The 24,543-nt window shown below is 42.4% G+C and overlaps 1 protein-coding gene across 1 annotated transcript; it reads left to right on the top strand.

The window, feature by feature from the left end:
- The first annotated feature begins 3,309 nt into the window (after positions 1–3,309).
- Positions 3,310–24,113, top strand: ankrd52a (ankyrin repeat domain 52a). The gene is made up of 28 exons (XM_061074213.1): positions 3,310–3,491; positions 4,003–4,086; positions 4,222–4,300; positions 4,908–4,978; positions 5,182–5,382; positions 5,489–5,576; positions 5,749–5,891; positions 6,700–6,912; positions 7,687–7,765; positions 7,880–7,994; positions 8,145–8,227; positions 8,320–8,437; positions 8,554–8,622; positions 8,722–8,862; positions 9,077–9,139; positions 9,255–9,366; positions 9,659–9,730; positions 9,820–10,021; positions 10,157–10,244; positions 10,345–10,462; positions 10,968–11,187; positions 11,293–11,380; positions 11,521–11,604; positions 11,755–11,900; positions 12,052–12,134; positions 12,344–12,426; positions 12,784–12,875; positions 14,028–24,113. The coding sequence occupies exons 1-28, from the start codon at positions 3,465–3,467 to the stop codon at positions 14,297–14,299; spliced, it is 3,234 nt and encodes a 1,077-aa protein (XP_060930196.1). The 5' UTR covers positions 3,310–3,464; the 3' UTR covers positions 14,300–24,113.
- Positions 24,114–24,543: the final 430 nt, after the last annotated feature.

Raw genomic sequence — 24,543 nt, 5'->3', positions numbered from 1 at the left:
CGCTCCGAGACCAGGGGTGTCCGATTTGAGACAAGGGGACCAGGGGTGTCCGATCCGAGACCAGGGGACCAGGGGTGTCCGATCCGAGACCAGGGGACCAGGGGTGTCCGATCCGAGACCAGGGGACAAGAGGAGTCCGATCCGAGACCAGGGGCGTCCGATCCGAGACCAGGGGCGTCCGATCCGAGACTAGGAGACCAGGGGCGTCCGATCCAAGACCAGGGGCGTCCGATCCGAGATCAGGGGACAAGGGGAGTCCGATCCGAGACCAGGGGCTTCCGATCCGAGACCAGGGGACCAAGGGTGTCCGATCTGAGACCAGTGGCGTCCAATGGGAGACCAGCGGTGACCGATCCGAGACCAGGGGGCGACCGATCCGAGACCAGGGGCGTCCGATCCGAGACCAGGGGACCAGGGGCGTCCGATCCGAGACCAGGAGACCAGGGGCGTCCAATCCGAGACCAGGGGCGTCCAATCTGAGACCAGTGGCGTCAGATGGGAGACCAGGGGCGACCGATCCGAGACCAGGGGGCGACCGATCCGAGACCAGGGGACCAGGGGCGTCCGATCCGAGACCAGGGGACCAGGGGCGTCCGATACGAGACCAGGGGCGTCCGATACGAGCCCAGGAGACCAGGGGCGTCCGATCCGAGACCAGGGGCCGGTGCGAGTCGAGGTCTTTACTCCGAGTATCGAACAAAACAACCGACACGTAGCGTCTGCGCAGCTTCAAGAAACAAACCGAGCTACGCCTCCCTCCGCTAGCCTTAGCGTTAGCACGAAGCTAGCTCAACGTTAGCTCGCTAAACTAAACATGACGCACAGCCTCGTTGCTCACTCACACTTGTTCCATCCGCAGAGACCAGAGGAGCTTCGGGTCGTGGACGCGGGTTCGGGACCAGTTCGAGGTGAAACGTGTCTCCAGCTGTGTCCCTGCGACCTTCCGCCGAGACACCGAACACCGGTGGGACAAACTGTTCCTTTCTTCTGCCCACATCAGCTGACAGCTCCACGGCGCTGTGGTGCGACACCGCCCCGCACTGGCCAGGAGGGTCACTACAGAAAAATCATCTAAATTTATTTTTAATTTAGATTTAGGTGAAAGGATATATAGGCGGAAATTGAATATGAAATAATCACAGTGATGTTTTCACTTGTGTGTTTTATCAAAATTTTACAAATTGATGTTTTCATCACCCTAGAATGGTTCCTTTATATTTAAATACAGTGGGTCCTGTCTATGGAGGCTGCCATGCTTTTTACAGTAGCCCAGACTGGACATACCCTAACCCTAACCAAGTAAGCCCAATCTATCTCCACACAGAGGATACATGAAACAACCCAACTAAAATGTAATCCAACACTTCCTCTGTCCCCTTGAGTCTTCCCAGCTCCTCCTCTCTCCTGATCGGATCAAGCACACCTGTCCTCACTCTCCCTGACTGACCTGCTGATCTGACAAAACAACAACAACAAGCAACACCACAAACACAACAACATACACTGTCAACACATACAACGCACAACAACAATTCTGTACATAATCTGATTTCTAATCAAAATTCAAATAATAATCAAAACACTTTTAATGTATATCTATCTATCTATCTATCTATCTATCTATCTATCTATCTATCTATCTATCTATCTATCTATCTATCTATCTATCTATCTGTCTCTCTGTTTATCCATATATCAATCTATCCCTCTCTCTCTCTCTATCTATCTATCTATCTATCTATCTATCTATCTATCTATCTATCTATCTATCTATCTATCTATCTATCTATCTATCTATCTATCTATCTATCTATCTATCTATCTATCTATCTATCTATCTATCTATCTATCTATCTATCTATCTATCTATCTATCTATATAGATAAATAGATAAATAGATTCAAGATTGAATCTTGAATCTTGAATCTTGATCTATCTCACTGTCTCCTTATCTATTTGTATCTCACTCTCTGTTTATATATCTATCTATCTCTCTCTGTCTGTCTCTCTATCTATCTATCTAATTATCTATCTGTCTCTCTCTCTATCTATCTATCTATCTATCTATCTATCTATCTATCTATCTATCTATCTATCTATCTATCTATCTATCTATCTATCTATCTATCTATCTATCTATCTATCTATCTATCTATCTATCTATCTATCTATCTATCTATATAGATAAATAGATAAATAGATTCAAGATTGAATCTTGAATCTTGAATCTTGATCTATCTCACTGTCTCCTTATCTATTTGTATCTCACTCTCTGTTTATATATCTATCTATCTCTCTCTGTCTGTCTCTCTATCTATCTATCTAATTATCTATCTGTCTCTCTCTCTATCTATCTATCTATCTATCTATCTATCTATCTATCTATCTATCTATCTATCTATCTATCTATCTATCTATCTATCTATCTATCTATCTATCTATCTATCTATCTATCTATCTATCTATCTATCTATCTATCTATCTATCTATATAGATAAATAGATAAATAGATTCAAGATTGAATCTTGAATCTTGAATCTTGATCTATCTCACTGTCTCCTTATCTATTTGTATCTCACTCTCTGTTTATATATCTATCTATCTCTCTCTGTCTGTCTCTCTATCTATCTATCTAATTATCTATCTGTCTCTCTCTCTATCTATCTATCTATCTATCTATCTATCTATCTATCTATCTATCTATCTATCTATCTATCTATCTATCTATCTATCTATCTATCTATCTATCTATCTATCTATCTATCTATCTATTCCTCTGTCTCTTTATCTATATATGTATCTCACTCTCTATTTATCTATCTATCGCTGTATATATCTATCTATATCTCTCTCTCTGACTCTTTATATGTCTCTTTATCTATCTGTCTCTTAATCTGTCTATCTATCTATCTATCTATCTATCTATCTATCTATCTATCTATCTATCTATCTATCTATCTATCTATCTATCTATCTATCTATCTATCTATCTATCTATCTATCTATCTATCTATCTATCTATCTATCTATCAATCTCTTTATCTATAACTTTATCCATCAGTCTCTTATCTGTCTCTTTATCTGTCTCTTTATCGGTCTCTTTATCTATCTGTCTATTTATTTGTCTCTTCATCTATCGGTCTCTTTATATATCTCTTTATCTATTTATATATCTATCCACCCATCCATCTTTCCATCCCTCTCCCTCTCTCTCTGTGGCGTGCTTGCTGCCCTACCGTCCCCAGCCGCTCGGTGTCGCTGTGGTGCCGCCACGCCTGCAGGCTGACCGTCCTAACAGTCGTAGCCGGGATCGGGAGCTCAGCCGCTGGATCCGGAGACAACAACAGTGACAGACCCGGACCCGCAGCGCCCGGATGGCTGTGGTCTGACCGCTGGAGCCTGCAGCTTGTTTACCTCGTGGTTCGATCCCCATGAAGGAGCTCCGTCCGGCCTGAGCTCTGGAGATGGGAGTCCTCAACATCGCAGACCAGGTAGGAACCAGTCTGCAATGTGGCGCAGTCTATTTGCTGGGACCGCAACCCTCTGCGTCGCAGTCGTCGAGCGGCGTCTTGTTGCTCCTCGATGCTCCGTGGTTTGCTGCAGCGGACACGGAGCATCGTGGTGTGTTGATACCCGGGCGAGCAGCTGCTTCCACCCGGGAACACGGTGCTCTGGGTCCGGGCCAGCTCCGGGGTCCGGGCTGCTAGCTAAAGCCGAGCGGCTAGCTCACGTAATGGGATCAGGGGCCTGCAGGCCTCGGTCAGGGCTGCGACTATTTGCTGGAATTAACAAGAATTACACACAACCAACGCATTGAATGCAACATTAAATGCAACATTAAATCGCTTGATGGTGCAAATGCAATTCCACGGGAGAGTCCGGTTGATTTACCGGGGATTGAACCCGCTCAGAGGTTAAGTGTGATGGATGATCAGCGTCATTTAATGCAACGTTAACCTGGCGTGTGTGTGTGTCTGTGTGTGTGTTTGTGTTGCATTGCAGCCTCCTCTGGTCCAGGCCATCTTCAACCGTAATGCTGAAGAACTTCAACTACTATTGCACAAAAAGGAGGATGTCAATGCACTGGTACGTGAGAAGTGCATGCAGTTCATACTGTGCAGGACGTGCGCCCCCCCCCCCCCCCACACACCACCACCACCACCACATATCCCAACATGGTAAAACGTCATTGTGTATTTTTTTTCTTCTTCTTTCCTCCAGGACCACGAGCGCCGTACGCCACTTCATGCTGCTGCCTGCGTGGGAGACGTCCATATAATGGACCTCCTCATTGAATCAGGTGAGTGAGCTGCGTGCATGGCTGCTTTTTGGTTGTGTGTTATCAATTTGTCATCCTCCATCACAGGATTCAAGATTAAGATTCAAGATTTTTATTGTCAAATGCACAGAGATATCATGAAGCAGTCGCTGGCAATGAAATACTTGGGTCACAGGCTCTCTTTAAGCAATGCTCAGGACAGGAGAAGTCTATTCTCTGATTGATATCCTCACTGTTAAAACCCTGGGAAGGTCTTTGCACAACAAGTCTGGATTTTTCAATCTTGCACACTGAGTCTGATGTGTGTTATTACGCTATTTGATCTTTACATTCGCACCAGGAGGTTAAAATGGAGTCCAGCAGCGAGGATAAGTTTTGTTGGCTCCAATCAGTTGAAGCAGCCATGAACAAGGAGAATTTCCTCCTCTGATCTTCCAAGTTCATTTCAGGAAGTCAAATCTACAGACAACTCTTGAAACACCTCTGACCGTTCAAACCTGTTTCGTAGTGTTGTATCTTCAACATGCCAAGGTTTCATACGTAAATACACATTTATTGTGCAAAGACCTTTCAGCTGCGATATGCATGTGATGCCTTTTACAAATGTTTTTGTTTGTTTGTCTGCCAGGTGCCAGTGTTAATGCTAAAGACCACATCTGGTTGACCCCATTGCACAGGGCAGCTGCTTCCAGGAATGAAGTAAGTGATCAACTCGAATCCCTTTTCTCATTTCAGAGACTCTTATCATCTTGCAGCGAGATGACATCATCCTCTACTTCTATTACATATTCACCCACAGTGATTATAGAACTCATTAGAAGTTATGCACCAAAAAACTGTAAAAGAAAATGCGGCAGAGATGATATATACTTTAAGCTCGTGTAATTCTGTCCTCCCCCCAGAGGGCAGTGGGTCTGCTGCTGAGGCGCGGAGCAGAAGCAAATGCACGAGACAAGTTCTGGCAGACGCCGCTGCACGTGGCTACAGCCAACCGTGCCACGCGCTGCGCCGAGGCGCTGCTGACCCAGCTGAGCAACCTGAACATGGCCGACCGCACGGGAAGGACTGCTTTGCACCACGCTGCTCAGAGTGGGTTCGTAGAGGTGAGATTCCAGTTGTGTGTGTGTGTGTGTGTGAGCCTTTTTGAGTTCTTAAGTAATGACAAGTTGGAAATGGGTGCCTCAACTTTCCACTTAACTTGTCTTACAGATGGTGAAGCTGTTGCTGAACAAAGGGGCCAACCTGAGTGCTATCGATAAGAAGGAGAGACAGCCCATCCATTGTGCTGCTTACTTGGGTGAGAGGCTTTCCTTTTCTCTACACTGCTGCTCAATCTCCATGTAACATCACAGTAAAAGCTCTATTATCCATGGACAGTTTCACTCAAACTAAGAGCAGCATCACGGCCAAGTCCTTCACTCGCCGTCTATAATACTGATGTGCTCGTCATGTTTTTGTGTTTCCCTCAGGGCATGTGGAGGTGGTGAAGCTGCTGGTGTCCCGCAGTGCTGACAAGAGCTGCAAGGATAAGCAGGGCTACACACCTCTCCACGCTGCTGCTGCAAGTGGTCACCTCGAAATTGTAAAGTACCTGCTGAGGATGGGGACAGAGGTGAGTGGTAAACATTCAGTTGGTTTGTTTTGATTGTTTTTATTATAAACATAAAACATTAGTCGTCTATCTTGTAGTGGTGGGGAAAAAAAATTGATTCTGTTCAGTATCGCGATATTTTGCGCCCGCGATTATATCGATACTGTAGCACAAAGTATTGTAATGACGAGGAGAGTTTCAGAGTTTAAAAGATACCTAGCGTGTATGTGGAAAGGATGTTCTCTACTGCAGGAGATATAGTAACGGTTGATCATGTTTGTTGACCAACTCCTTTTTCTGAACAAAAATGCCAATATTCCCAAATGAATTTAACATTTTGGGTCGTGACCTTTCAGGTCTCAATTTGATTGAAGCTCTAGGTTACTCTTATTTATATGATTGAGCTCAGTGTTCATGTGAGAGGTCTCCTATTCAGGAAATAATTACAAAGGTCCTGTGTCCTGAATGTTCAAGGACAAAGTTTTTGCACTACCCTTTCTTAGTTTTTGCACTTCAGTTAATGTGTAGAAGACAATGTTGTTCACAGAATTAAAGGTGACATTTGAAGTGAGTTGAGCAGTCTTATTTTCCTCATTTTTTGTAATGGCTTTGAATAATATGGGGGACATGAATCGCAATAAATCGCAGAATCGAATCGTAATACTTGCAGTATCGCAGAATCGCAATACTATTGAATCATGGCCCAAATATCGCAATACTATTGAATCGTCACATTTTTGCCAATTCCCACCCCTACTATCTTGGGGATCTGAAGTCTGGGTTCCTGGTCATTGTCTGATCTTGTGTCATGTTTGTCGGCCCCCGTCAGATTGACGAGCCCAATGGCTTCGGAAACACTGCGCTCCACGTGGCCTGCTACATGGGGCAGGAGGCTGTGGCTACTGAGCTGGTGAACCATGGAGCTAACGTCAACCAGCCCAACAAGTGCGGCTACACCCCTCTGCACCTGGCTGCCGTCTCCACCAACGGGGCCCTGTGTCTGGAGTTGCTGGTCAACAATGGGGCAGATGTCAACCAGCAGGTATGAGACAGTCTAAAGTAATTGAGAACATTTTGGATAGATGTGCAAGGGTGGAGATTTGCTCATAGACGCATTTAGCTTTCTGATGTGACAATTTTGCCATGATTTGTGTGAAAATAGTGTTAGAATGAAAATGTCATGATAGAAGAAAGGATTTATATAAATTTAAGTGTTAACTGTAGAAGCTACTGGATGATCTGAATTTCCCTCGGGATTAATAAAGTATCTATCTATCTATCTATCTATCTATCTATCTATCTATCTATCTATCTATCTATCTATCTATCTATCTATCTATCTATCTATCTATCTATCTATCTATCTATCTATCTATCTATCTATCTATCTATCTATCTATCTATCTATCTATCTATCTATCTATCTATCTATCTAAATTTGATCACCCTATGTTATGCTTATGTTTATGTCCAGCTTACAAAGATGTTGTCTATCAAAATAACTCTCAGAACAGTGTAGTTTGATATTTTGTAATATATTTAATATTTAAGGTGTTTATTAATTGTCATTTTGTAGATAGACCTGCCAGTAAGAGAGGAACGAGTCCTTCTTGCTCTCGACAGAAAATGTAAAAGCCTGTGATGTGCATGAAAGTCTTTGCCACACTCTAACTCTGAACTGTAAAATGCGATGGAGAAATATCAAATCAGCCTCATTCGCTGGTGCAGCAGTTTTCTGAAGTCTCTCACAGCAGTAAAATTGCATTCTTATCTCTGTTCTATGTTAAATATTAAATTATATGGGTTTTTTTCACAGAGCAAAGAAGGGAAGAGCCCCCTGCACATGGCAGCCATCCACGGACGCTTCACACGCTCTCAGATCCTCATCCAAAATGGTAACGATGACTTTGCTGTCTGACTGATCTGTAGGAGCATCTCTTCACTGGCTTTTCTCTCCTCCTCCTCCTCACGTGTGTTTCATTGAGTCCCTCTTTTCTGCTTTCCATCAGGTGGGGAAATTGATTGTGTGGATAAGTATGGCAATACTCCTCTCCACGTTGCTGCTAAGTATGGCCATGAACTGCTGATCAGCACTCTAATGACCAATGGAGCAGACACGGCCAGGTATCAGAAAAGCTTTGAGTGGTAGCACTGATGAGTACTTTAATACAAAGAAGCATTAACGTATGTGCCTCTTGGTGTGGGTTACAGCTGGGTTACATTTTCTAAATTGCTTCTAACGTTTTGTCCTGTGTCTATTTTGTTTTTTCTTAGACGTGGGATCCATGGAATGTTCCCCTTGCACTTAGCTGTGCTCTACGGGTTTTCAGACTGTTGTCGCAAGTTACTCTCCTCAGGTTTGTTCCATCAATGTTTACGTTTGGAACATTTAATCCTTTATACTTTGATGTAGTGCTAACCGCCGGCTGATTCCTCATTTTCCCTACAGGTCAGCTGTATAGTATAGTTTCATCTATGAGTAAGGAGCATGTACTATCTGCTGGGTTTGACATAAACACCCCTGACAACTTTGGGAGGACCTGTCTACACGCTGCTGCCTCTGGAGGGTAAGACACACAATCTGCTCGGGCACTTGAATATTAAAGGGACTTAAGATATTACGCTGTCACAGGTCGTCGGTTGCTCCAACTCAATTCCCTGTCATGGTCTTGTGTCTTCACAGAAATGTGGAATGTCTGAACTTGCTCTTAAGTAGCGGTACCGACTTAAACAAGAGGGACATAATGGGAAGGTGAGTTCTCGCTCATCCGTAAAGCAAGATTCTCTGGATGTTCAATACAAACAAGTATTCAGAGTGACTGTGTTCCTTCTCCTTGCATCCCGCCTGTAGGACACCGTTGCACTATGCGGCTGCTAATGGGAGGTACCAGTGCACTGTGACCCTGGTGAGCGCTGGCGCTGAGGTCAACGAGCCTGACCAGACAGGTTGTACTCCCCTGCACTACTCTGCCGCGTCCCAAGCCTTCAGCAGGTTGGAAAACTGGTCTCTCTCCTTCTGTAGGAGCACAAGCCACCAAAAGTGAATGCAGTTCTTCTTTTTTTATTCCGTTAGTGAACCAGAAAATGTGTTTCTTGACCTTGTGTTCTCTCATGAATAATAAAAACTGAGTTCAACAAATTCACAGATTGGCAAATGTTTTGACCTCAAGGAAGTTTATTGACTGTGAATTTCTGGCTCTTTCCAGAGTTGATCGTCATTTTACCGCGAACCATCAGAACGATGAGGACGAGGCTAAGGAGTCATACTTGTGAGTACATTTATTCTCGTCTTCTCTCTCCTGCATCTGACCATTACCAATGTGATGTTGTATACAGGCTTCTCTTCTTAACCACCCTCTACTTTTGATATATTTTTTGTTTTAGCTGCTTGGAGCATCTTTTGGACAACGGTGCTGATCCATCGATGGTCAACACAAAGGGTTACAGTGCTGTTCACTATGCAGCTTACCATGGCAACAAACAGAACCTGGAGCTGGTGTGTACTTCTGTTCAGTCTGTGATCACCTCACTACTTAACTTAGCACAGACAGTAAATATTCATATGCTTTCAATAATATGACTCGAGGGCTGCAATCAATTACTCATTTATTTAAGAGAGATATGGTCATTAAACATACATTTTGATCATGAAAATGTTGAAATGTCTTAATCTTTTTAATTTTACAATCTCTAATCTCAGTTATTCTTAATACTTATTGGCTTTTGACTTTTGATGTGGTGTATTTCTACTCAGTCGGTTTAATCCTGTCTCTGTTTTTTCCTTCTAGCTCCTGGAGATGTCCTTTAATGCACTAGGAGACATAGAGAGCAGCATTCCAGTCAGTCCTCTGCATCTTGCTGTGAGTTTTTCACACCGACTGAGATCGGTTTTCACCTCGACTACATTGTTAAAGTGGTGACTGACTTCCTTTCCCCCCCCCCCCCTCAGGCTGACAAGGGCCACTGGCAGGCGCTGCGTGTGCTGACGGAGACCGCAGCTTACGTGGACATGCAGGATGCTGCAGGTCGCTCTGTGCTCTACTTGGCCGCTCAGAAAGGCTACGCCCGCTGTGTGGAGGTGCTGTTGGCTCAGGGAGCCTCCTGTCTCCTCAATGACAACCGGCTCATGTGGACTCCCATTCATGTTGCAGGTACAGCAACTTTCTGATGGAATAGTTCAAGTTACTGCAACTGTTTCTGATTGTTATCTTCATGAATTTAGTCTGTTTCACGTTTAAAGACGTATATTTTTAAGATGTTATATCTTGTATTTTGTTTCATACCAGCTGCCAACGGCCACTCAGACTGCCTGCGTATGATGATTGATTATGGGGAGGATGGGGATCTCACCAACGTTGCAGACAAATTTGGACAGTGAGTTGTTTTTTCTTTGGGGCCTGCTCTGTTTTTGCCAAAAGCTAATTTGGCCAAGCGTGAAAATATATATCTTAATTGTTGTTCCTGTCACTTTTAGGACCGCTCTGATGCTCGCTGTTCAGGGAGGTCACACCGACTGTGTCCACTTCCTGTTGGAGAAGGGTGCCTTGCCAGATTCCAAGGACAAGAGGGGCAGCACATCTTTGCACAGAGGGGTAAGTCTCCAAGCCTCTGTGGCTATGGACTTTACTCATGCAAGTGTTATTGTATAATAATAGACAATCTAAAGATCTTTAATTTAATTTCCAAATATAGTAGTTAGTAGTAGTAGTAAATGAAAAGCTGCATTTTGCAGAGTTGCCACGTCACCCAAACAGACAAACTGGCAAACAGACTGTAACATTAAAGAATTGATGGCTGAAGCTCTTTTAAATTCCTAACAGCACCATCTGTTTGTCTCTGAGGAATCAGAGCAACAGTTGTTCTAATTAGGAACTAATCTTTGTCATGGGTGACACCAATTAAGGCTTTCATTGAATCATGTCTTCAATCTTGTGATAGACTCGGCCTCTGTCCAGGAACCCAGATCTAATTAATATTGCTGTCATCGAGAGTTATAATTAGAAAAATGGATGATACAAATTATAAAATAAAAGACATGATGACACAGTTATAATGTCCACGCAAGAGTGTGTCTCATCCCCTGTGGTCTGTGTGCAGGCGGTGTTGGGCCATGACGACTGTGTGACAGCCCTGCTGGAGCACAAAGCTACTGCACTGTGCATGGACACCCAGGGTCGGACCCCGCTGCACTACGCTGCGTCCAGAGGCCACACGGAGATCATGGCCAGTCTGGTGCAGGCCGCCGTGGCAACAGACCCCCAAGATAAACTGCTGGACAACAAACAATACACCCCCTTACACTGGGCTTCTTACAACGGTAAGCTCAGTTTGACAGACTTTAAAAATGTCTCTACTTGCAATTTCTCACTGTAACATCTTCCGTCCGTCTTTCGCCTGTAATGCTGCATGTGTTTGTTCTCAGGGCATGAAGACTGTTTGGAGGTTTTACTTGAATTTAAAACATTTATCCATGAAGAGGGAAACCCTTTCACCCCCCTGCACTGTGCTCTGTGAGTATTCACTTTTCATAGGTGCCCTTTGCAGTGTGTCAAAACGATGTACTTTTCATCAACAAATATATATATATACAATCCCTGAAGTTGGTTGAGATGAAACCAGCATTTCATTAACACCTGCTTCTTGCTTGTAGGATGAACGGCCATAGCGGTGCAGCAGAGAGGCTGCTGGAGTCTGCTGGGGTCCAGATGATTAACACCAGAGATGCCAAAGGAAGGTCAGTCTGCAGAAGAGATACTGCTTCATACATTTAATATTGTTACTGCACATGTTTCTTCTATCTCAAACAAGTTCCTGAGCTTTTTACTGAAACTGCAGACACCGTAGCATTGATCAGATATTGGACCGTCTCTGTGTTTGCCTGTAGGACCCCACTGCATGCTGCTGCATTTGCTGAGGATGTCGCTGGACTTCAGCTCGTGCTTCGCCACGGGACAGAGATCAACGCAGTGGACAAAAGTGGACGCTCTGCTCTGATGGTCGCTGCCGACAAGGGACACAGCGGCACTGTCGGTAAGTTTCACACTTCTTATTCTAACACAATACATCGTTGTAAGTCCCACACTGGACTCGGTCTGTTGTGGTCCTCTCACAACAACTGTCTCATCAGGACCATTGTAGTGGCATGAAATAATAAATGTCTTTGTGTGTTGGTGTTTTCCAGCCATCCTTCTTCACCGGGCCAAGGCTGACCTGACACTGCTGGATGACAACAGGAACACTGCCCTGCACTTGGCCTGCAGCAAGGTACGCATCAGAATTACTAAGTAGATCCTAAAGCTTCACTCTGGTGCTCTGAGTATTAATCCACCACCACGACGGCTAAAAGGAATCGGAGCACTTAGCCAAGTAAAGTTTCCCCTAAATGAGCAATGCTTCTATGTTAAAGAGATAGAAAATCAACCGAGCATGTCGAGATCCGTCCTCATGTATTGTCTTTCTGTTTTGTCCCTCAGGCTCATGAGATGTGTGCCCTGCTGATTCTGGGAGAAATCCACAGTCCCACACTCATAAATGCCACCAACAGTGCTCTGCAAATGTGAGAACCATGTAATATTTATAAGCTAAGAATGAATGAGCTGACGAAAGTTTTCAAACTTGGCTGCAGTATATTTTTTGCCAAAGTGCTTCTAGGCCTAAACTTTTGAATTACAGGAAACTTTTGTCACAGTGTTCTTCGATTTAGTCGTTTTAATAAGAAAGAAATAATTTAATATCCTGTATGGTAATTGATCCATCTTTTATTTAAGAATATTGTGCATTACCACCACTTTAAGGCTGGATGATTCATTTCAAGTTTACAGTGTTATTTACATTTTCTGATGTTGTTGTTAATTATTTGATGGATACTGGGTCTGCTGGCCGTCTCTGAGACTTTCCCCTCTCTCTCTTCCAGGCCCCTCCATCTCGCAGCACGGAACGGCCTGGCTACGGTGGTGCAGGCACTGCTGAGTAGAGGAGCCACTGTGCTGGCTGTGGATGACGAAGGTGAGTCACTCTGAAATATCCTCTGACCGATGTGGGCTTTAATGTGTTGTTTTTACAAAGAGACCATTTACCAGCATTTCAAATTGATGAGTTACATTTAAAATCTTACACAAACTCTGACACTAAACTAATGCTGCACCAAGTCTGGGCCAACACCATAGTCTCCAGGTGCTTCTATTATTTAGTCCACCCCATTTATATCAACTAAAGTAGGCAAAATAGCAAAGAATACGTCTGTATAAAGCAACTCGGCTCCACAGACTGCAGCCTCCACAACGATGACACAGCTGAATTAACATCTCTCCGGGGTAATTTTGATTAAAAACTCCACATTACAACCTGCATGAAAGGAGGATTTATTGCAGAACTGTTGCATTATACTGCATTAGTTATTCGCGAGGTGCACTTAATAAACTGCCAGCCGAGTTTATATTTATAATTATCAGTTGTATGTGCAGGCGGCAAAGTGCCCTGCTGGAATTTATGGTTGCTTTCGGTGCAGTTCTCACCTGGAAACAGAGTTTATATATTGAAATACTGATGTCTATACGCCTGGTGGTTTTAAGATGTTTAATTTAATCGTTTTATGACCATATCATTATCACCAAATAACATTTTATACCTCCCTGCAATCAGAGTATTTTATAAGTGACTTATTTCCTACTTTTATATTTTTAGAAGGAATTTTGCTTCTACTTGAGTAAAATCTATTGTAAATAACTGCATTGTCTCATTTCCAGTTACTGGAATCATGTTTTGCTGCTTCGATGTTTTTGTGAGAGTTACTACCAGCAGTCTTGCTTTCTTTATAACTCAAGAGGGAAATACTTTAGTTGCTAAACGACCCATTATCTTCACCAGCGAGTTATAAACCTTCATCAGTGTCAGTTAATGTTATAAAGAGAGGAAACATTAGGTTTTTAGAGGTTTTGGTGCTGCCTGATTTAACCCAAACGGGAAGTTGCGGATCTTAAAACCAAACACTTTGTAGAACAGATTGAAACAGCAGATTGATTCTCTGTGGAATCCTCACTATGAGCAACACCTTTAACACAACACAGTCATTTGATCCTTATGTTTGAGCAGCTTTGTCAGGTTTACTCAGTGTGATTCACCAGGCAGTATGTATTAATGTGAGTTTCTTTCAACCAGGCCACACCCCAGCTTTGGCCTGTGCTCCCAACAAGGACGTCGCTGACTGCCTGGCTCTGATCCTCTCTACCATGAAGCCTTTCCCCCAGCGGGACCCCTCCTCCTGCTCCTGCTCCTCTCCCACCGTCTCCCCGTCCCCGGGTCTCAACTTGCTGAAGCACTGCGGCATCACGGCCGCCTGCGCCCCGCTGCCCAGCAACGGCCTCCACAACGGCTACGTCAAAGACCGCCACGGCGCACCGGTCGGCCTGGATGGGTGTCTGTCTGAGTGAGGTCGTGCGCACCCCCCCCCTCAGTCAGCTGCTATCACCATCATCACCACCAGGGGGTGACTCCCTTTAACATGGCCCAGAGGACCAGGAGAGCACCCACCCACACGTCTGTTCTCTGTGTATGTATGTGTCTGTGCGTCTGTGTGTGCGTGAGTGTTTGGTCTTCTCTTGAGGTGCAGTCAAACCTAATATGCAATTAGATCCCATTCCTCCATCTCCTAGTAGTGCTTAACTCGTAGAGGCCACTTGCTCTACAAGGTCACTCAAGATAAAGTGCGGCATCCAAAACAAACACGAGCAATCCGGACACTTCGAAATCATTTAACCCTTTAAAACCATGTCGACACAATTATATAACCAACATCTAAGAGCATGGACATCTCTGTATCCTCGACTGTCTTTTTATCCTCATATCACTCAGTATAAAAGTCATATCATATTTAATCCGACGTGGTGACCTTGTAGAGGAACATACAGCCTTCCCAAAAGAATGATCAAAGAGTTTCTTTGTGTTTTGGTGATATTTTTGTTTTCTTTCTTTCTTTTGATTTTTTTTTTTGTTTTTAATTGTCCGTTAGCTTAGATTTTTATGAAGGAACCACACAAGGGAAAATCTAAATTTTGCTTAAGAGTGCAATGCTTGTGTACCACAGTACAATCGGAAATTTGGAAAAAAGGGTCACAAAGATGTTAATTCCATAGTGTACTTTAAAACGTACAGCCTAGAATCGTTTTTTGGCATTTTAAGATGATTTGGTACCGCTGCTGAATACAGAAGCATGTCTCCTTCCAAAGGAGCGCCGTGCTCGGGTTCGGCATCGGGACATCGGTCTGCTCTGAATGCTGACTTCATGTTTTAAAGATGCTAAATAAGTGTTTGTTAAGCTAGAATGTTTCTAAGCATATAAGTTATGACCAAAGTTGATCAACACTACTATGGCTATAAATTATTTATTTGAGATGAACTGTACTGTATAGGGAAAGACAATAGATCTTGATATACCTCGTCAACTCGTTTAGCAGCTGCTTCATCTTCACCCAGGGTCCGTAGGCCTAAGGTTCTCTTTTTGTAGGACTAGAGAACTACCGTAGGATAGTGACTGACTGAGGCCTTGTTTATTTCTAGATGAAGGCTTTACTAGTAATATCTGCCAACAACACCTCATCAAAGCGTCATATATCTGAGCACATAAATGAACAAGCCATTTCAATTTATTTCCCATCTCTTTAAAAGTGTTTTGGAGGGTGTGATATTTTTTTTTGGGGGGTGGGGGAAGATTTCAGAATTCCATTGGCCTAATTATTGAAAGAGAGCAATCGTTTCTTTTGGCACTAATGACTTTTTGTTTTGTTGTGTTTCTGAAGTTGAACCGGCCGTCGTTTTACAAGCTCTCTCTCTCTCTCCATGAGGAGTATTTGTCAGAGCTGCTGAACTCGTCTCGAACATCGAACAGCTTCTCGCTGGTCAACTCTGATCAACTATTATAACTGAAAGATAAAAAGAGTATTTTCTGCTTTTTCTATTGGGCAGTTTTCAAGCAATATTTTCTTTTGGCCTTTTTTCTTTGGTTAAACATTATTGAATAGACAATCACTGTCACAAGGGCTTTTGTTTCCCTGGAATGTGTTTGAATTTTTCTTGATTTTTCTTATTTAATTATTCTTTCCTCTTTTTTTTTTTCATGAAAAATTACTAAAGACTTAACGAATGGCTCTGTGTGTGCCGGGCATTTTACTGTCAGTGTCAACACGAATGCACTGGGCTGCCTTTGTGGCATCCCATGAAATGCCTTTTTGACCCATGCCTTCCGTAACACATCATTTCAGTTGGATTGCATAATGACAGAGCATGACGAGCCCTGAATCTGATCATCTCTCCACCCATTTGATAGCGACAACATGGAACACGGTCAAATCACAGTATCTAGTGGAAAAAACAAAACATTGCCCAGCATATCTATATATATGTAACGGCAATATCAATGACCAGGGGGCTGGTGTCCCTTCTAGAAGCAAATAGGGCTAAGAGGAAAAGGAGGGGGATCTTCGCTTAGGCCAATACCTGTTGTTTAGATTTCAGGAATAGCAGAAATCCAAATATGTGCTTTTTTGGTGTTAATTATGTTGTTTCCTCATCCCATTTCTGGTACTAAGCATACTAAAGATGATTGTATCGGACCACTAGAGCTGTTTGTGACTTTAAGATGTTATATCTATGCTATTTTGTCGTCGTTTGTTTTCTTCTTCTTTTGTTTCCAACCATCCGCTGGTGGTTAAATTACACTGAGTAAGATTGTTTTCATTGGCGTGATAACTTCATATCCACTGGTAATGAAGTGGCACAATTGCACACATTAGTTGACTGGATGAGAGATGAGGACCTAGACTAGGCTATGTTGTTGATTTATTTTCCCCCTGCGAAAAGTTGTTCAAGTCGTCGTATTTTATTTGACTAACAAAAATTAACAAGTCCATTTCAGAGCAGTGATTTCTCGGTTAGTTAAGTAGATTTGTATTCGTCATTTCAATTCAAAAAACCTCCATAACTGACTGAAATGAATCAGAACTAATCGGCGACTCTCCGTCTTTGATGTCTTGATCATTTTCTAATATACAGGAGAACAGTTATATTGTTGTTCTAATTAGGGATAGGTGCATCATTTTCTTTTGTAATCTCAGGATCTGTGCTGAAGCCGCAGGCAGAACTTTACTAATCCAATCAGATCTCAGCAGGATGATAACGTCTACATTTTTAATGGGAACTTCTATTAATTTAATTCCTTTTTAACCCTATTCCCACAGCACTTAATTAGATAGTCAAGCACGCACTTTAGTACATTCAGGTTCTAAGTGTGCAGAGGAGCAGATGTAATGTATGTACCTATGTTTACATGCATGTGTGTTGCTGCTGAATACAGGAAGGAAGCGTTGCAAAAGACAAGCAAAGGCTGCAACAAAAAATTGTACTCTAACAATGCATTATTTAAAAAAAACAACAAAAAAACAAACAAGTGTCTCCAAGCACTTTCGGGACAGTGTCCACTGCCCACTGACTTTTTTGTGTGTTTTTCTTTTTCTGGGCAAACGGCCCAACAAAAGTGACAAGGTTACATTACCCAGCCTACTGTTAATAATACAGACTCTGGCCTCAGTCACTTTAAGTCAGTCCAGTGATTCAACACACACCTCAGGCAGGCTCCTCAAAATACTCACCATGCTCTCTCTGCCATCTGGAGGTGCTGTCAGATCGGTCAGGGATCTTTTTCTCTTGTGATGTCCTTATCTGACCAGTACATGGAGCCATTGTCCCTCGCAGCTATACAAGTTGTAACTGAATCCTTTTATTGTATCACAGTATTCTTCTACATGCTATTTTTTTTCTGTGTGCGTGCGTGTGTGTATACCAGTGATAACTGAGTGATTGTGCGTGGAGCTAGATCACAATTTTGATATAGTTAACGATTAAACAAACGGAGCATATACAATATATCTGGAGTCGGAAAGCAATGCAAGGTCCAATTGTAGCAATAGAGCGTGTGTGTAAAATGTGTGCAGCACAAATATTGCACTGCCATCCATTCAGGCCAATTCAGTAAATCATAGCATAAATGCCAATGGAAGAATTGAATGCGGGTTCGATGTTATAATCTTTGGTCGCAAGTGAGGCCTGATTGCCAAAACATGGAGAGAGGGAAACCTCTCGGTAACGCAGCAATGGATTTATGCATATGTTGAAGCAGTTTACAGTCTGACCATCAAATCTGAGCCATGAATATTTCTGACTGAAATGAATGTAGGGTCAGTTTAGAGCAGGACAATTTGCTTTCTCCCGACTTTAAACTGTTGCTCTTCATTTGTCGTGCGTAGATGCGATTTATACAGGTAGCATGTCATAACCTACTTCTCTACATGATATTCAGTGAGTGTAGTAGTCTTCCTGCATCGAGGGTCTGGATAGCGATTTCTTTTTGTTCTGTTGGCATTATTGTGTTGGGAGTATAGGCCTGCTGTTGTGTGATATCACTCTTCTCTCTCTACATTTGTGTGGAGTGTAGCCTGCAAGGTAAACAGAGTTCAGAAGAATTAAACGTTCATGTTCATCCATTCCATTGAGACTTGCCTTAGAGCACAGTTAAAACAAGAGGGACGAAAAGGTCTGCAGTAGATATGATCACACATACTCGTAAATAGCCTATATTTGACAAAAATGCACCTAAGCTACACCCATTTAGTGCCATAGAAACCTTTATTTGCCTTTAGACATAAATCATATTTACTTGGTCCGTAACTTATTCAGAAGTAGGCAGGATTATTAGAATTTTGAGGTTTGGAGCTGCATGTCTTTTTTCGCCAATTATTCTAGTCAAAGGAAAACTATAAATATTTGCATGGGATATTAGTAATTTAATATAAGAGTTCTGTTCAAATTTGGTGTTGGGTAGAAGTCTATTTTATAATTGGACATTTTTGGGAGAATATAGTTCGATTGCTATTGGCAAAGTGATCCCTAGGTTGTGTGTGTGTGTTTAACAAGATGGTTTATAATGTGTGTGTTATCAGGAGAAAAAACAAACATTTGAGATGTCCCCAAAAAAAAGAAAACGCATGGTATAGACAGTGTAGAATTGATTTGCCTCAACGGATGTCTCGGTTCTTACTTGAAGTAAATAGCAAATTTCAATTCAACTCTGATCCACTGTTGAGCCTTTCGCCTTAAAAGCTGAAAATGGAAACGATACCTGGCAGAACCGAATAAGTTGCATCACCTGTAGATTTATGCTTCTTGGTTGGATTCGCTAAAAGAAAAGAATATTTTTGAGCTAATTTTGGTCTTAAAGACGTCCGCGGGTGTCGAGAAGCACACAAATCAATTGAGGTAGCACATAGCTCAAGGTTGCCACGGTGCAGAGATTGTTCTGAGAGGTTAGGATATCGCCATATTTGCCACTGTGAAAGAACGAATTCAGAATTCACTTGTAAACAATCAAGTTTGGCTTCTCTTGTTATCCAGGGCCAAATGACACCGGGGATGAAGGTGGTGTACCTCAACAAAAAACTATCTAGATGGAATAACGGAAATTCTTAAGAAAACACAAAAAAAAAAGTCTTGTACAGCTATGCTAACAAAGAGTTAAACTTTTGTTATCCATCTTGTCGTGGGTGGTGTAATTCTGCTTAAACCAGCCTAACTCGGAGATGTATCTACGCGTGAGTGTTAGATTAGTGTCGGCAGATGTCTAATGTTTCCTACCTTACAAACGGGCAGCCAACTGCACCTTGTACTTCTTATTGGACCTGCAGTTTTTACCTCATCACTGATCTTTATGTGACGCCGCTGACATTGATCCTCTGTGATTTCTTCTTGCGTTCTCCTAATGCCAGTCGTGTACATTTCTCTCTCGTAGTTTGTGTGTGTGAGTAACATTTCAATATCTGCATGTCGAACCTAAAACATGCACAATTTCCCCTTTTTGTTAAAGAACAGAGAAGCATAGTAACAATTTGAAACGTGCGTCTCCTCATTACAACCAACGGATGAGTCTGTTCTCTGGTGCGAGTCGTATAGGATGAAGGGTACTGTCTAATCTTAATGTAGGAAATGAAGCTAGCTATAAAACCTTACCTCTGTAAATCACAACAATAAGATCCTACTGTATGACTAATGCTAGTTTGACCACTTCTCCCTGCCTGAACACTTGGTTATTAATTTCCCCACCACCAATAGGACCTGTGTGATATTGAGCACAGTGGTGGCATGGTGCCTTTTATTTGTTACTACCGCAAGGTACGGTCTTCCATTTGTATTTCCCAGAAGCCTTATAATGTGGGGGGGGGAAAAAGAAATTACACTGAACATACGTGACGACAGTACATAGACTCATTCACTCTCTGAGCACGAATATCTCAACCCTATGCGATTTAAGTTATTCAAACAAACAAAAAAAAGCCAAGTAACTCCTTCTGTGTGGATTTAATGACGCATTTCCGGTCACTGAGCGCTTGGCGGAATACATTGCACACTACTGATGCAATTACGGGAACATCCCACAGTGAGCAGATGGAGATCAATTGTACGAAAGCACAAATCCAAAGAAGGCGCCTCTGGACTTAGTTGGCTTCCCCCAACACCGAGGAGAGCAGGAGCCTATAGACCAAAATTTTAGGCAAAAGACGTCGGGAGAGGAAACAACGTCCTCCTGTCGAGTGCAGAAAAACCTGAGGATTGATTGTCAGTAACACATTTAACTGTAGAAAGACCATTTTTCAGAGCTGCTTCAGATTGTTTTTCTCGACTCTCTGGTTTTCATCGAGTCGTGAAACGATGCGGTACCTGCGTTTCAAGATCAAGTTTAGGCAAACTGTCGTGGCTGTGTTGCAAATTGATCGTGGAGATTGTTTTTGTATTATTTTAGGGTAGAATGACTACAAGTAGGTTTGCAGTAGTAGCTGTGTGCAGTGTTAATAACCGTGTGATCATACTATAGAAGTGACGTAACATTTGTTGTCTTACTACGACATTAAGGCATGAATCATCTTCTCTCAAGCTGACCTCCTTTTGAAATAGACAAATAGATAAAAGTGCAATAACCCTGTGTTTATCATTGCTTCCTCGGTTGAAAACAAATCTTATTTAATATGCCCTTTTCGTTAACACCAAAAGTCACTTGTCTGTAGCAAATGAAGGATTTCAAGTGGTCCTCTTGTTTGTGTCCAGAGACGTGGCGTTTGCTAGTGGAGTGAGTGATATTCCGTTCTTAAAACTGTGATCAATATCAGACTTTAAAAGCTGCCTGCTCAGAGAAAGGAAGGTGCACAAGTGTCCCGGTCGATTTGAGTAGGTGCAGGGTTTGTTCCTTTCCTCTGATAGATGGACTTTAACGGTATTGTAGTTTGGATTTCTGGTTTCTAGCCGATTAGACAAGTTCATTTGCATGTGTAGATGTGTATATGCATCCTCTTCCTCCTTGAATGAAATGTTTTCTCAAAAATATTTAGACCTGCTGTCAGTGACATGTGCGGATAAAAGGAAATATGAAATGCCTTATATTTGTTTTCATTGTTAAGCATTAAGGGTTCTTACGTGTCCCTCCCTTTTCAGCGTGTAGCCTAAAGCTTGTACAGTTAAGATACTCATGAGATTTATATCTACTGAATAATAGCCTGTGTTTTCAGAATTTGTTACTTGGAGGTCCTGTGATTGTGGTTTTTAGAGAAACATTCCCCTTTTGAAAGTGCCGTTTGTTTTCACCAGCAAAAGATGTGTGTTTTTGGGGAGGCGGGAGGGGGGGGGGATGTATTTACACGAAGGAAAACAAATGTTCAAAAAAACGTTCCGGTGTTTGCCGGTGAAACTGAATGACACAAACAGAATCTGTGCAGGTGAAACAAGGCAGCAGTCCTCTGATGAAGCACCTTATCGACTCGCTCCTTCCACCAGCTCCCGATGGAAGGTCGTCTCACATCGAGCTCGGTTTCTCTCAAGCAGCCATATCGCTGAATTCCTCCCATTAGGAGCCCCCCCCCCCCGCCCCCTACCCTTGAATGTGCTATTAGAAATAGCCTACTGTAGAAAGGATGTGTACTGCATGTTCCGTGACATTTTAGTCGTGGTTGTCCCCTTTCATGTTTTTGTGTTTAGTCTGCTTCACTGTAGATGTTGCCCCCTCATCGCGACTCACAAGCTTTTAACAATCCTCTCACGACTGGACTTGCAGCAGGCGGCGCCCTGCGGCCGAGGCAGCCTTAATTCATCGCAAATTTAAAAACCTAGAGGTGATAGATAATGGGTTGCCTGTTTTACTTTGAGTGGCTTATCTGGGGAAATACAAAGGAGCCCTTAGTATGAGTAGAGGGACTCTGAATCAGGGCATGTGATGAGTTACAATCAAATGGTTTTCACAGTGCACCTTCACCAAAAAAAAAAGAAATGGAATTTAAAAAAAAAAACGATAAAATAACATAAAAAAACAAGGAGAAAAAGTTGGCTCGTCCACCCAACATTCCAAAGTTGATTTAATTCCCCACAGTCCTCCTGTCCCGCCGATTGAGGAACGATTTTCTTTTTGTTGCTTTGCTGATGAATGAAGTGGGCATGAGTGTCAATGACAGGGTTCCCTACTTAGCCTAACGCTGATTACCTCATTTACAAATCTGCAAATATACTACTCTACTGTGTCTAAAGGAGTCAATGCCATCACCAGCAGCGTGGTCTCTAGACCTGTGATGACGACAGGACCAATGAAGTTACTCTGTTGAAATTAGCCCATTAAAAACACAAACCAGTCTGGAAATATAGGGTAAAGACACGATAAATGTTTCTTTCTTTCAAGGCTGAGTGGGCCTCTTAAGATTTCTTTGGTTAGTAAACAGCTGCTACTCCAGTCGGCCTCAGGCGCCGTCAGGAAACTTGCACGTTCAACTCTTTGAGATTATTTCCTGGAGCTTCTTAAACCAAGTTGTTCAAACCAATGACTTAACGCTATTTTTACAAAAAGTGGAAAATCTGAAATTCCGGTTGTCACACTCCCAGCGCCCGAGTCAACGACTGGGATAGCAGCTGTCGGCAGTAGCATGGTTCAAGAAGTCGAGCCGACGCCTGGTGTATCTCATGATTATTGAAGTGAACGATCATGTCGGCATCACTTGCTGTTTTTCAGTAGCATTTCTCCTACCTCCTTGTTTTGCAGCCTTGAGTATTTGTTTGTCTCTCCACCTGTTCTGACTTCTAAAAAAAAAAACTATGAAAAAGGGTATAAAAAAAAAACGTGTATCACAGTACGGGAATACAGATTTATCATAAGCAATGGTAGTTATACATACAAAAAAAAAAAAGAAGTGTGCTTGGTTGTGCTGTATGTGTATTTGTCTATTTGACGTTGAAAAAAATATTTATGAGAAGCATTTATACGACAAAATACCACTGGAATGTGAAGCCAGACAATGTTAAGATGCAGATTATGATGATAGTCTATCCCCTTTAACATTCAGTGGCGAGGAATCATCTTTTAGAAAATGAATTACCATCCATTGGCGTTTCTTTTCTTTTGTGTTTCTTTGGTCTCCTCCTGTTTGTGTACTTCCCCGTCTCCGCCCTGTAGAAAACACAGTTTCAACGTTTACAGCTTCATTCTGGGGTCGGCCATCCATCGCTCCCGCAGTTGGAACGGTACCACGGGTTGTCACGGGACAAGATGGCGAGGTGGATTTGTTATTCTGTATGAGGGGGGGGGGGGTTGAGCCCCTCGAGCCGTTTGCCTTCGATTCCATCTGTCGAACCGAATTCTGCTTCATAGTCTCCTGTTTCCAAACTGCCCCGACATTCTACATTCAGTTCGACGACAAGGGGCACAGGACAAGGTGAAAGGTTTGAGGTTTAATTCCCCCCCCCCCCCTCCAACACTCCCTAAACACACACCCATCATCCTCAGCCCGCCCCCCCCAAACTATGCTTTGTCCAGGACTGGACCGCCCTTTGCCACTGTCTCACCCAAACCTCAAGCCATTCATTCTTCTATCGTGTTTTAGGACTTTAATTTTTTTCTTTTTTTTTTTCGACAATGCAATCCTGAAAGCACTTTGCCTTGTTATTCCTTTGTGTGAACATGTGAATGATAATTTGTTACAAAAAAATGTTAAATATGTAAAAGATCATTCACTGTTTTGGAAAAACCTGCATCTGTCTTTCTGACGTTAAAAGAAAAAAAAAAAAACAATTTAGTGACATTAAACCTGAATCTATTTTATAAAATGTTTGCTGCAGCCAATTGGTCTTGTCATTCAGTATTGTGGCTTAGGGTTGTTTGTGTTCAATAAAGTGCTATTGCTAAATATTTCCGAAGTCTGGAGTTGTTTGTGCAAATTGATTCATTTTTCAGGTCGTGTACAGAAGGTTATATTCACATTTCTGTATTGAAGTCATAAGTTTTATAAAATTCACAAATCGCTAAATGAAGCTTCATACGTTTAATACGTTTTCTTTAACATTTATCTGAAAAGTTTAGTTTCACAATTGGAAGATTATTTATCCACACTTTATGAATGTAAAGTAAGAAGCTTTACTGTCAGTATACCTTAATAATAGTCTAACGCCCATTTGTAGCTCATTATTTTATATAAAAATCAATACAAACACCTTGAAAGTTCAGTGTGTAGAAGTTTAGTCACATCGAGTGATGAAGTTGTGTGTTGCAGATGAATAACCCTCAACTCAACTTCCTAACATGAGGAGAACCTGTGGTAGCCTT

The sequence above is a fragment of the Limanda limanda genome, chromosome 7 (genome assembly GCF_963576545.1).
Source record: "Limanda limanda chromosome 7, fLimLim1.1, whole genome shotgun sequence".
Classification (NCBI taxonomy): Eukaryota; Metazoa; Chordata; class Actinopteri; order Pleuronectiformes; family Pleuronectidae; genus Limanda; species Limanda limanda.
This window is presented reverse-complemented; position numbering and strand designations above follow the sequence as displayed.

Excerpts from the sequence above, each read along its gene's own strand:
- ankrd52a (XM_061074213.1), top strand. The coding sequence starts at position 3,465 with ATGGGAGTCCTCAACATCGCAGACCAG. Across the intron at positions 4,301-4,907 it reads GGACCTCCTCATTGAATCAG|GTGCCAGTGTTAATGCTAAA; the intron begins GTGAGTGAGCTG and ends TTTGTCTGCCAG. Across the intron at positions 6,913-7,686 it reads GGGCAGATGTCAACCAGCAG|AGCAAAGAAGGGAAGAGCCC; the intron begins GTATGAGACAGT and ends TTTTTTTCACAG.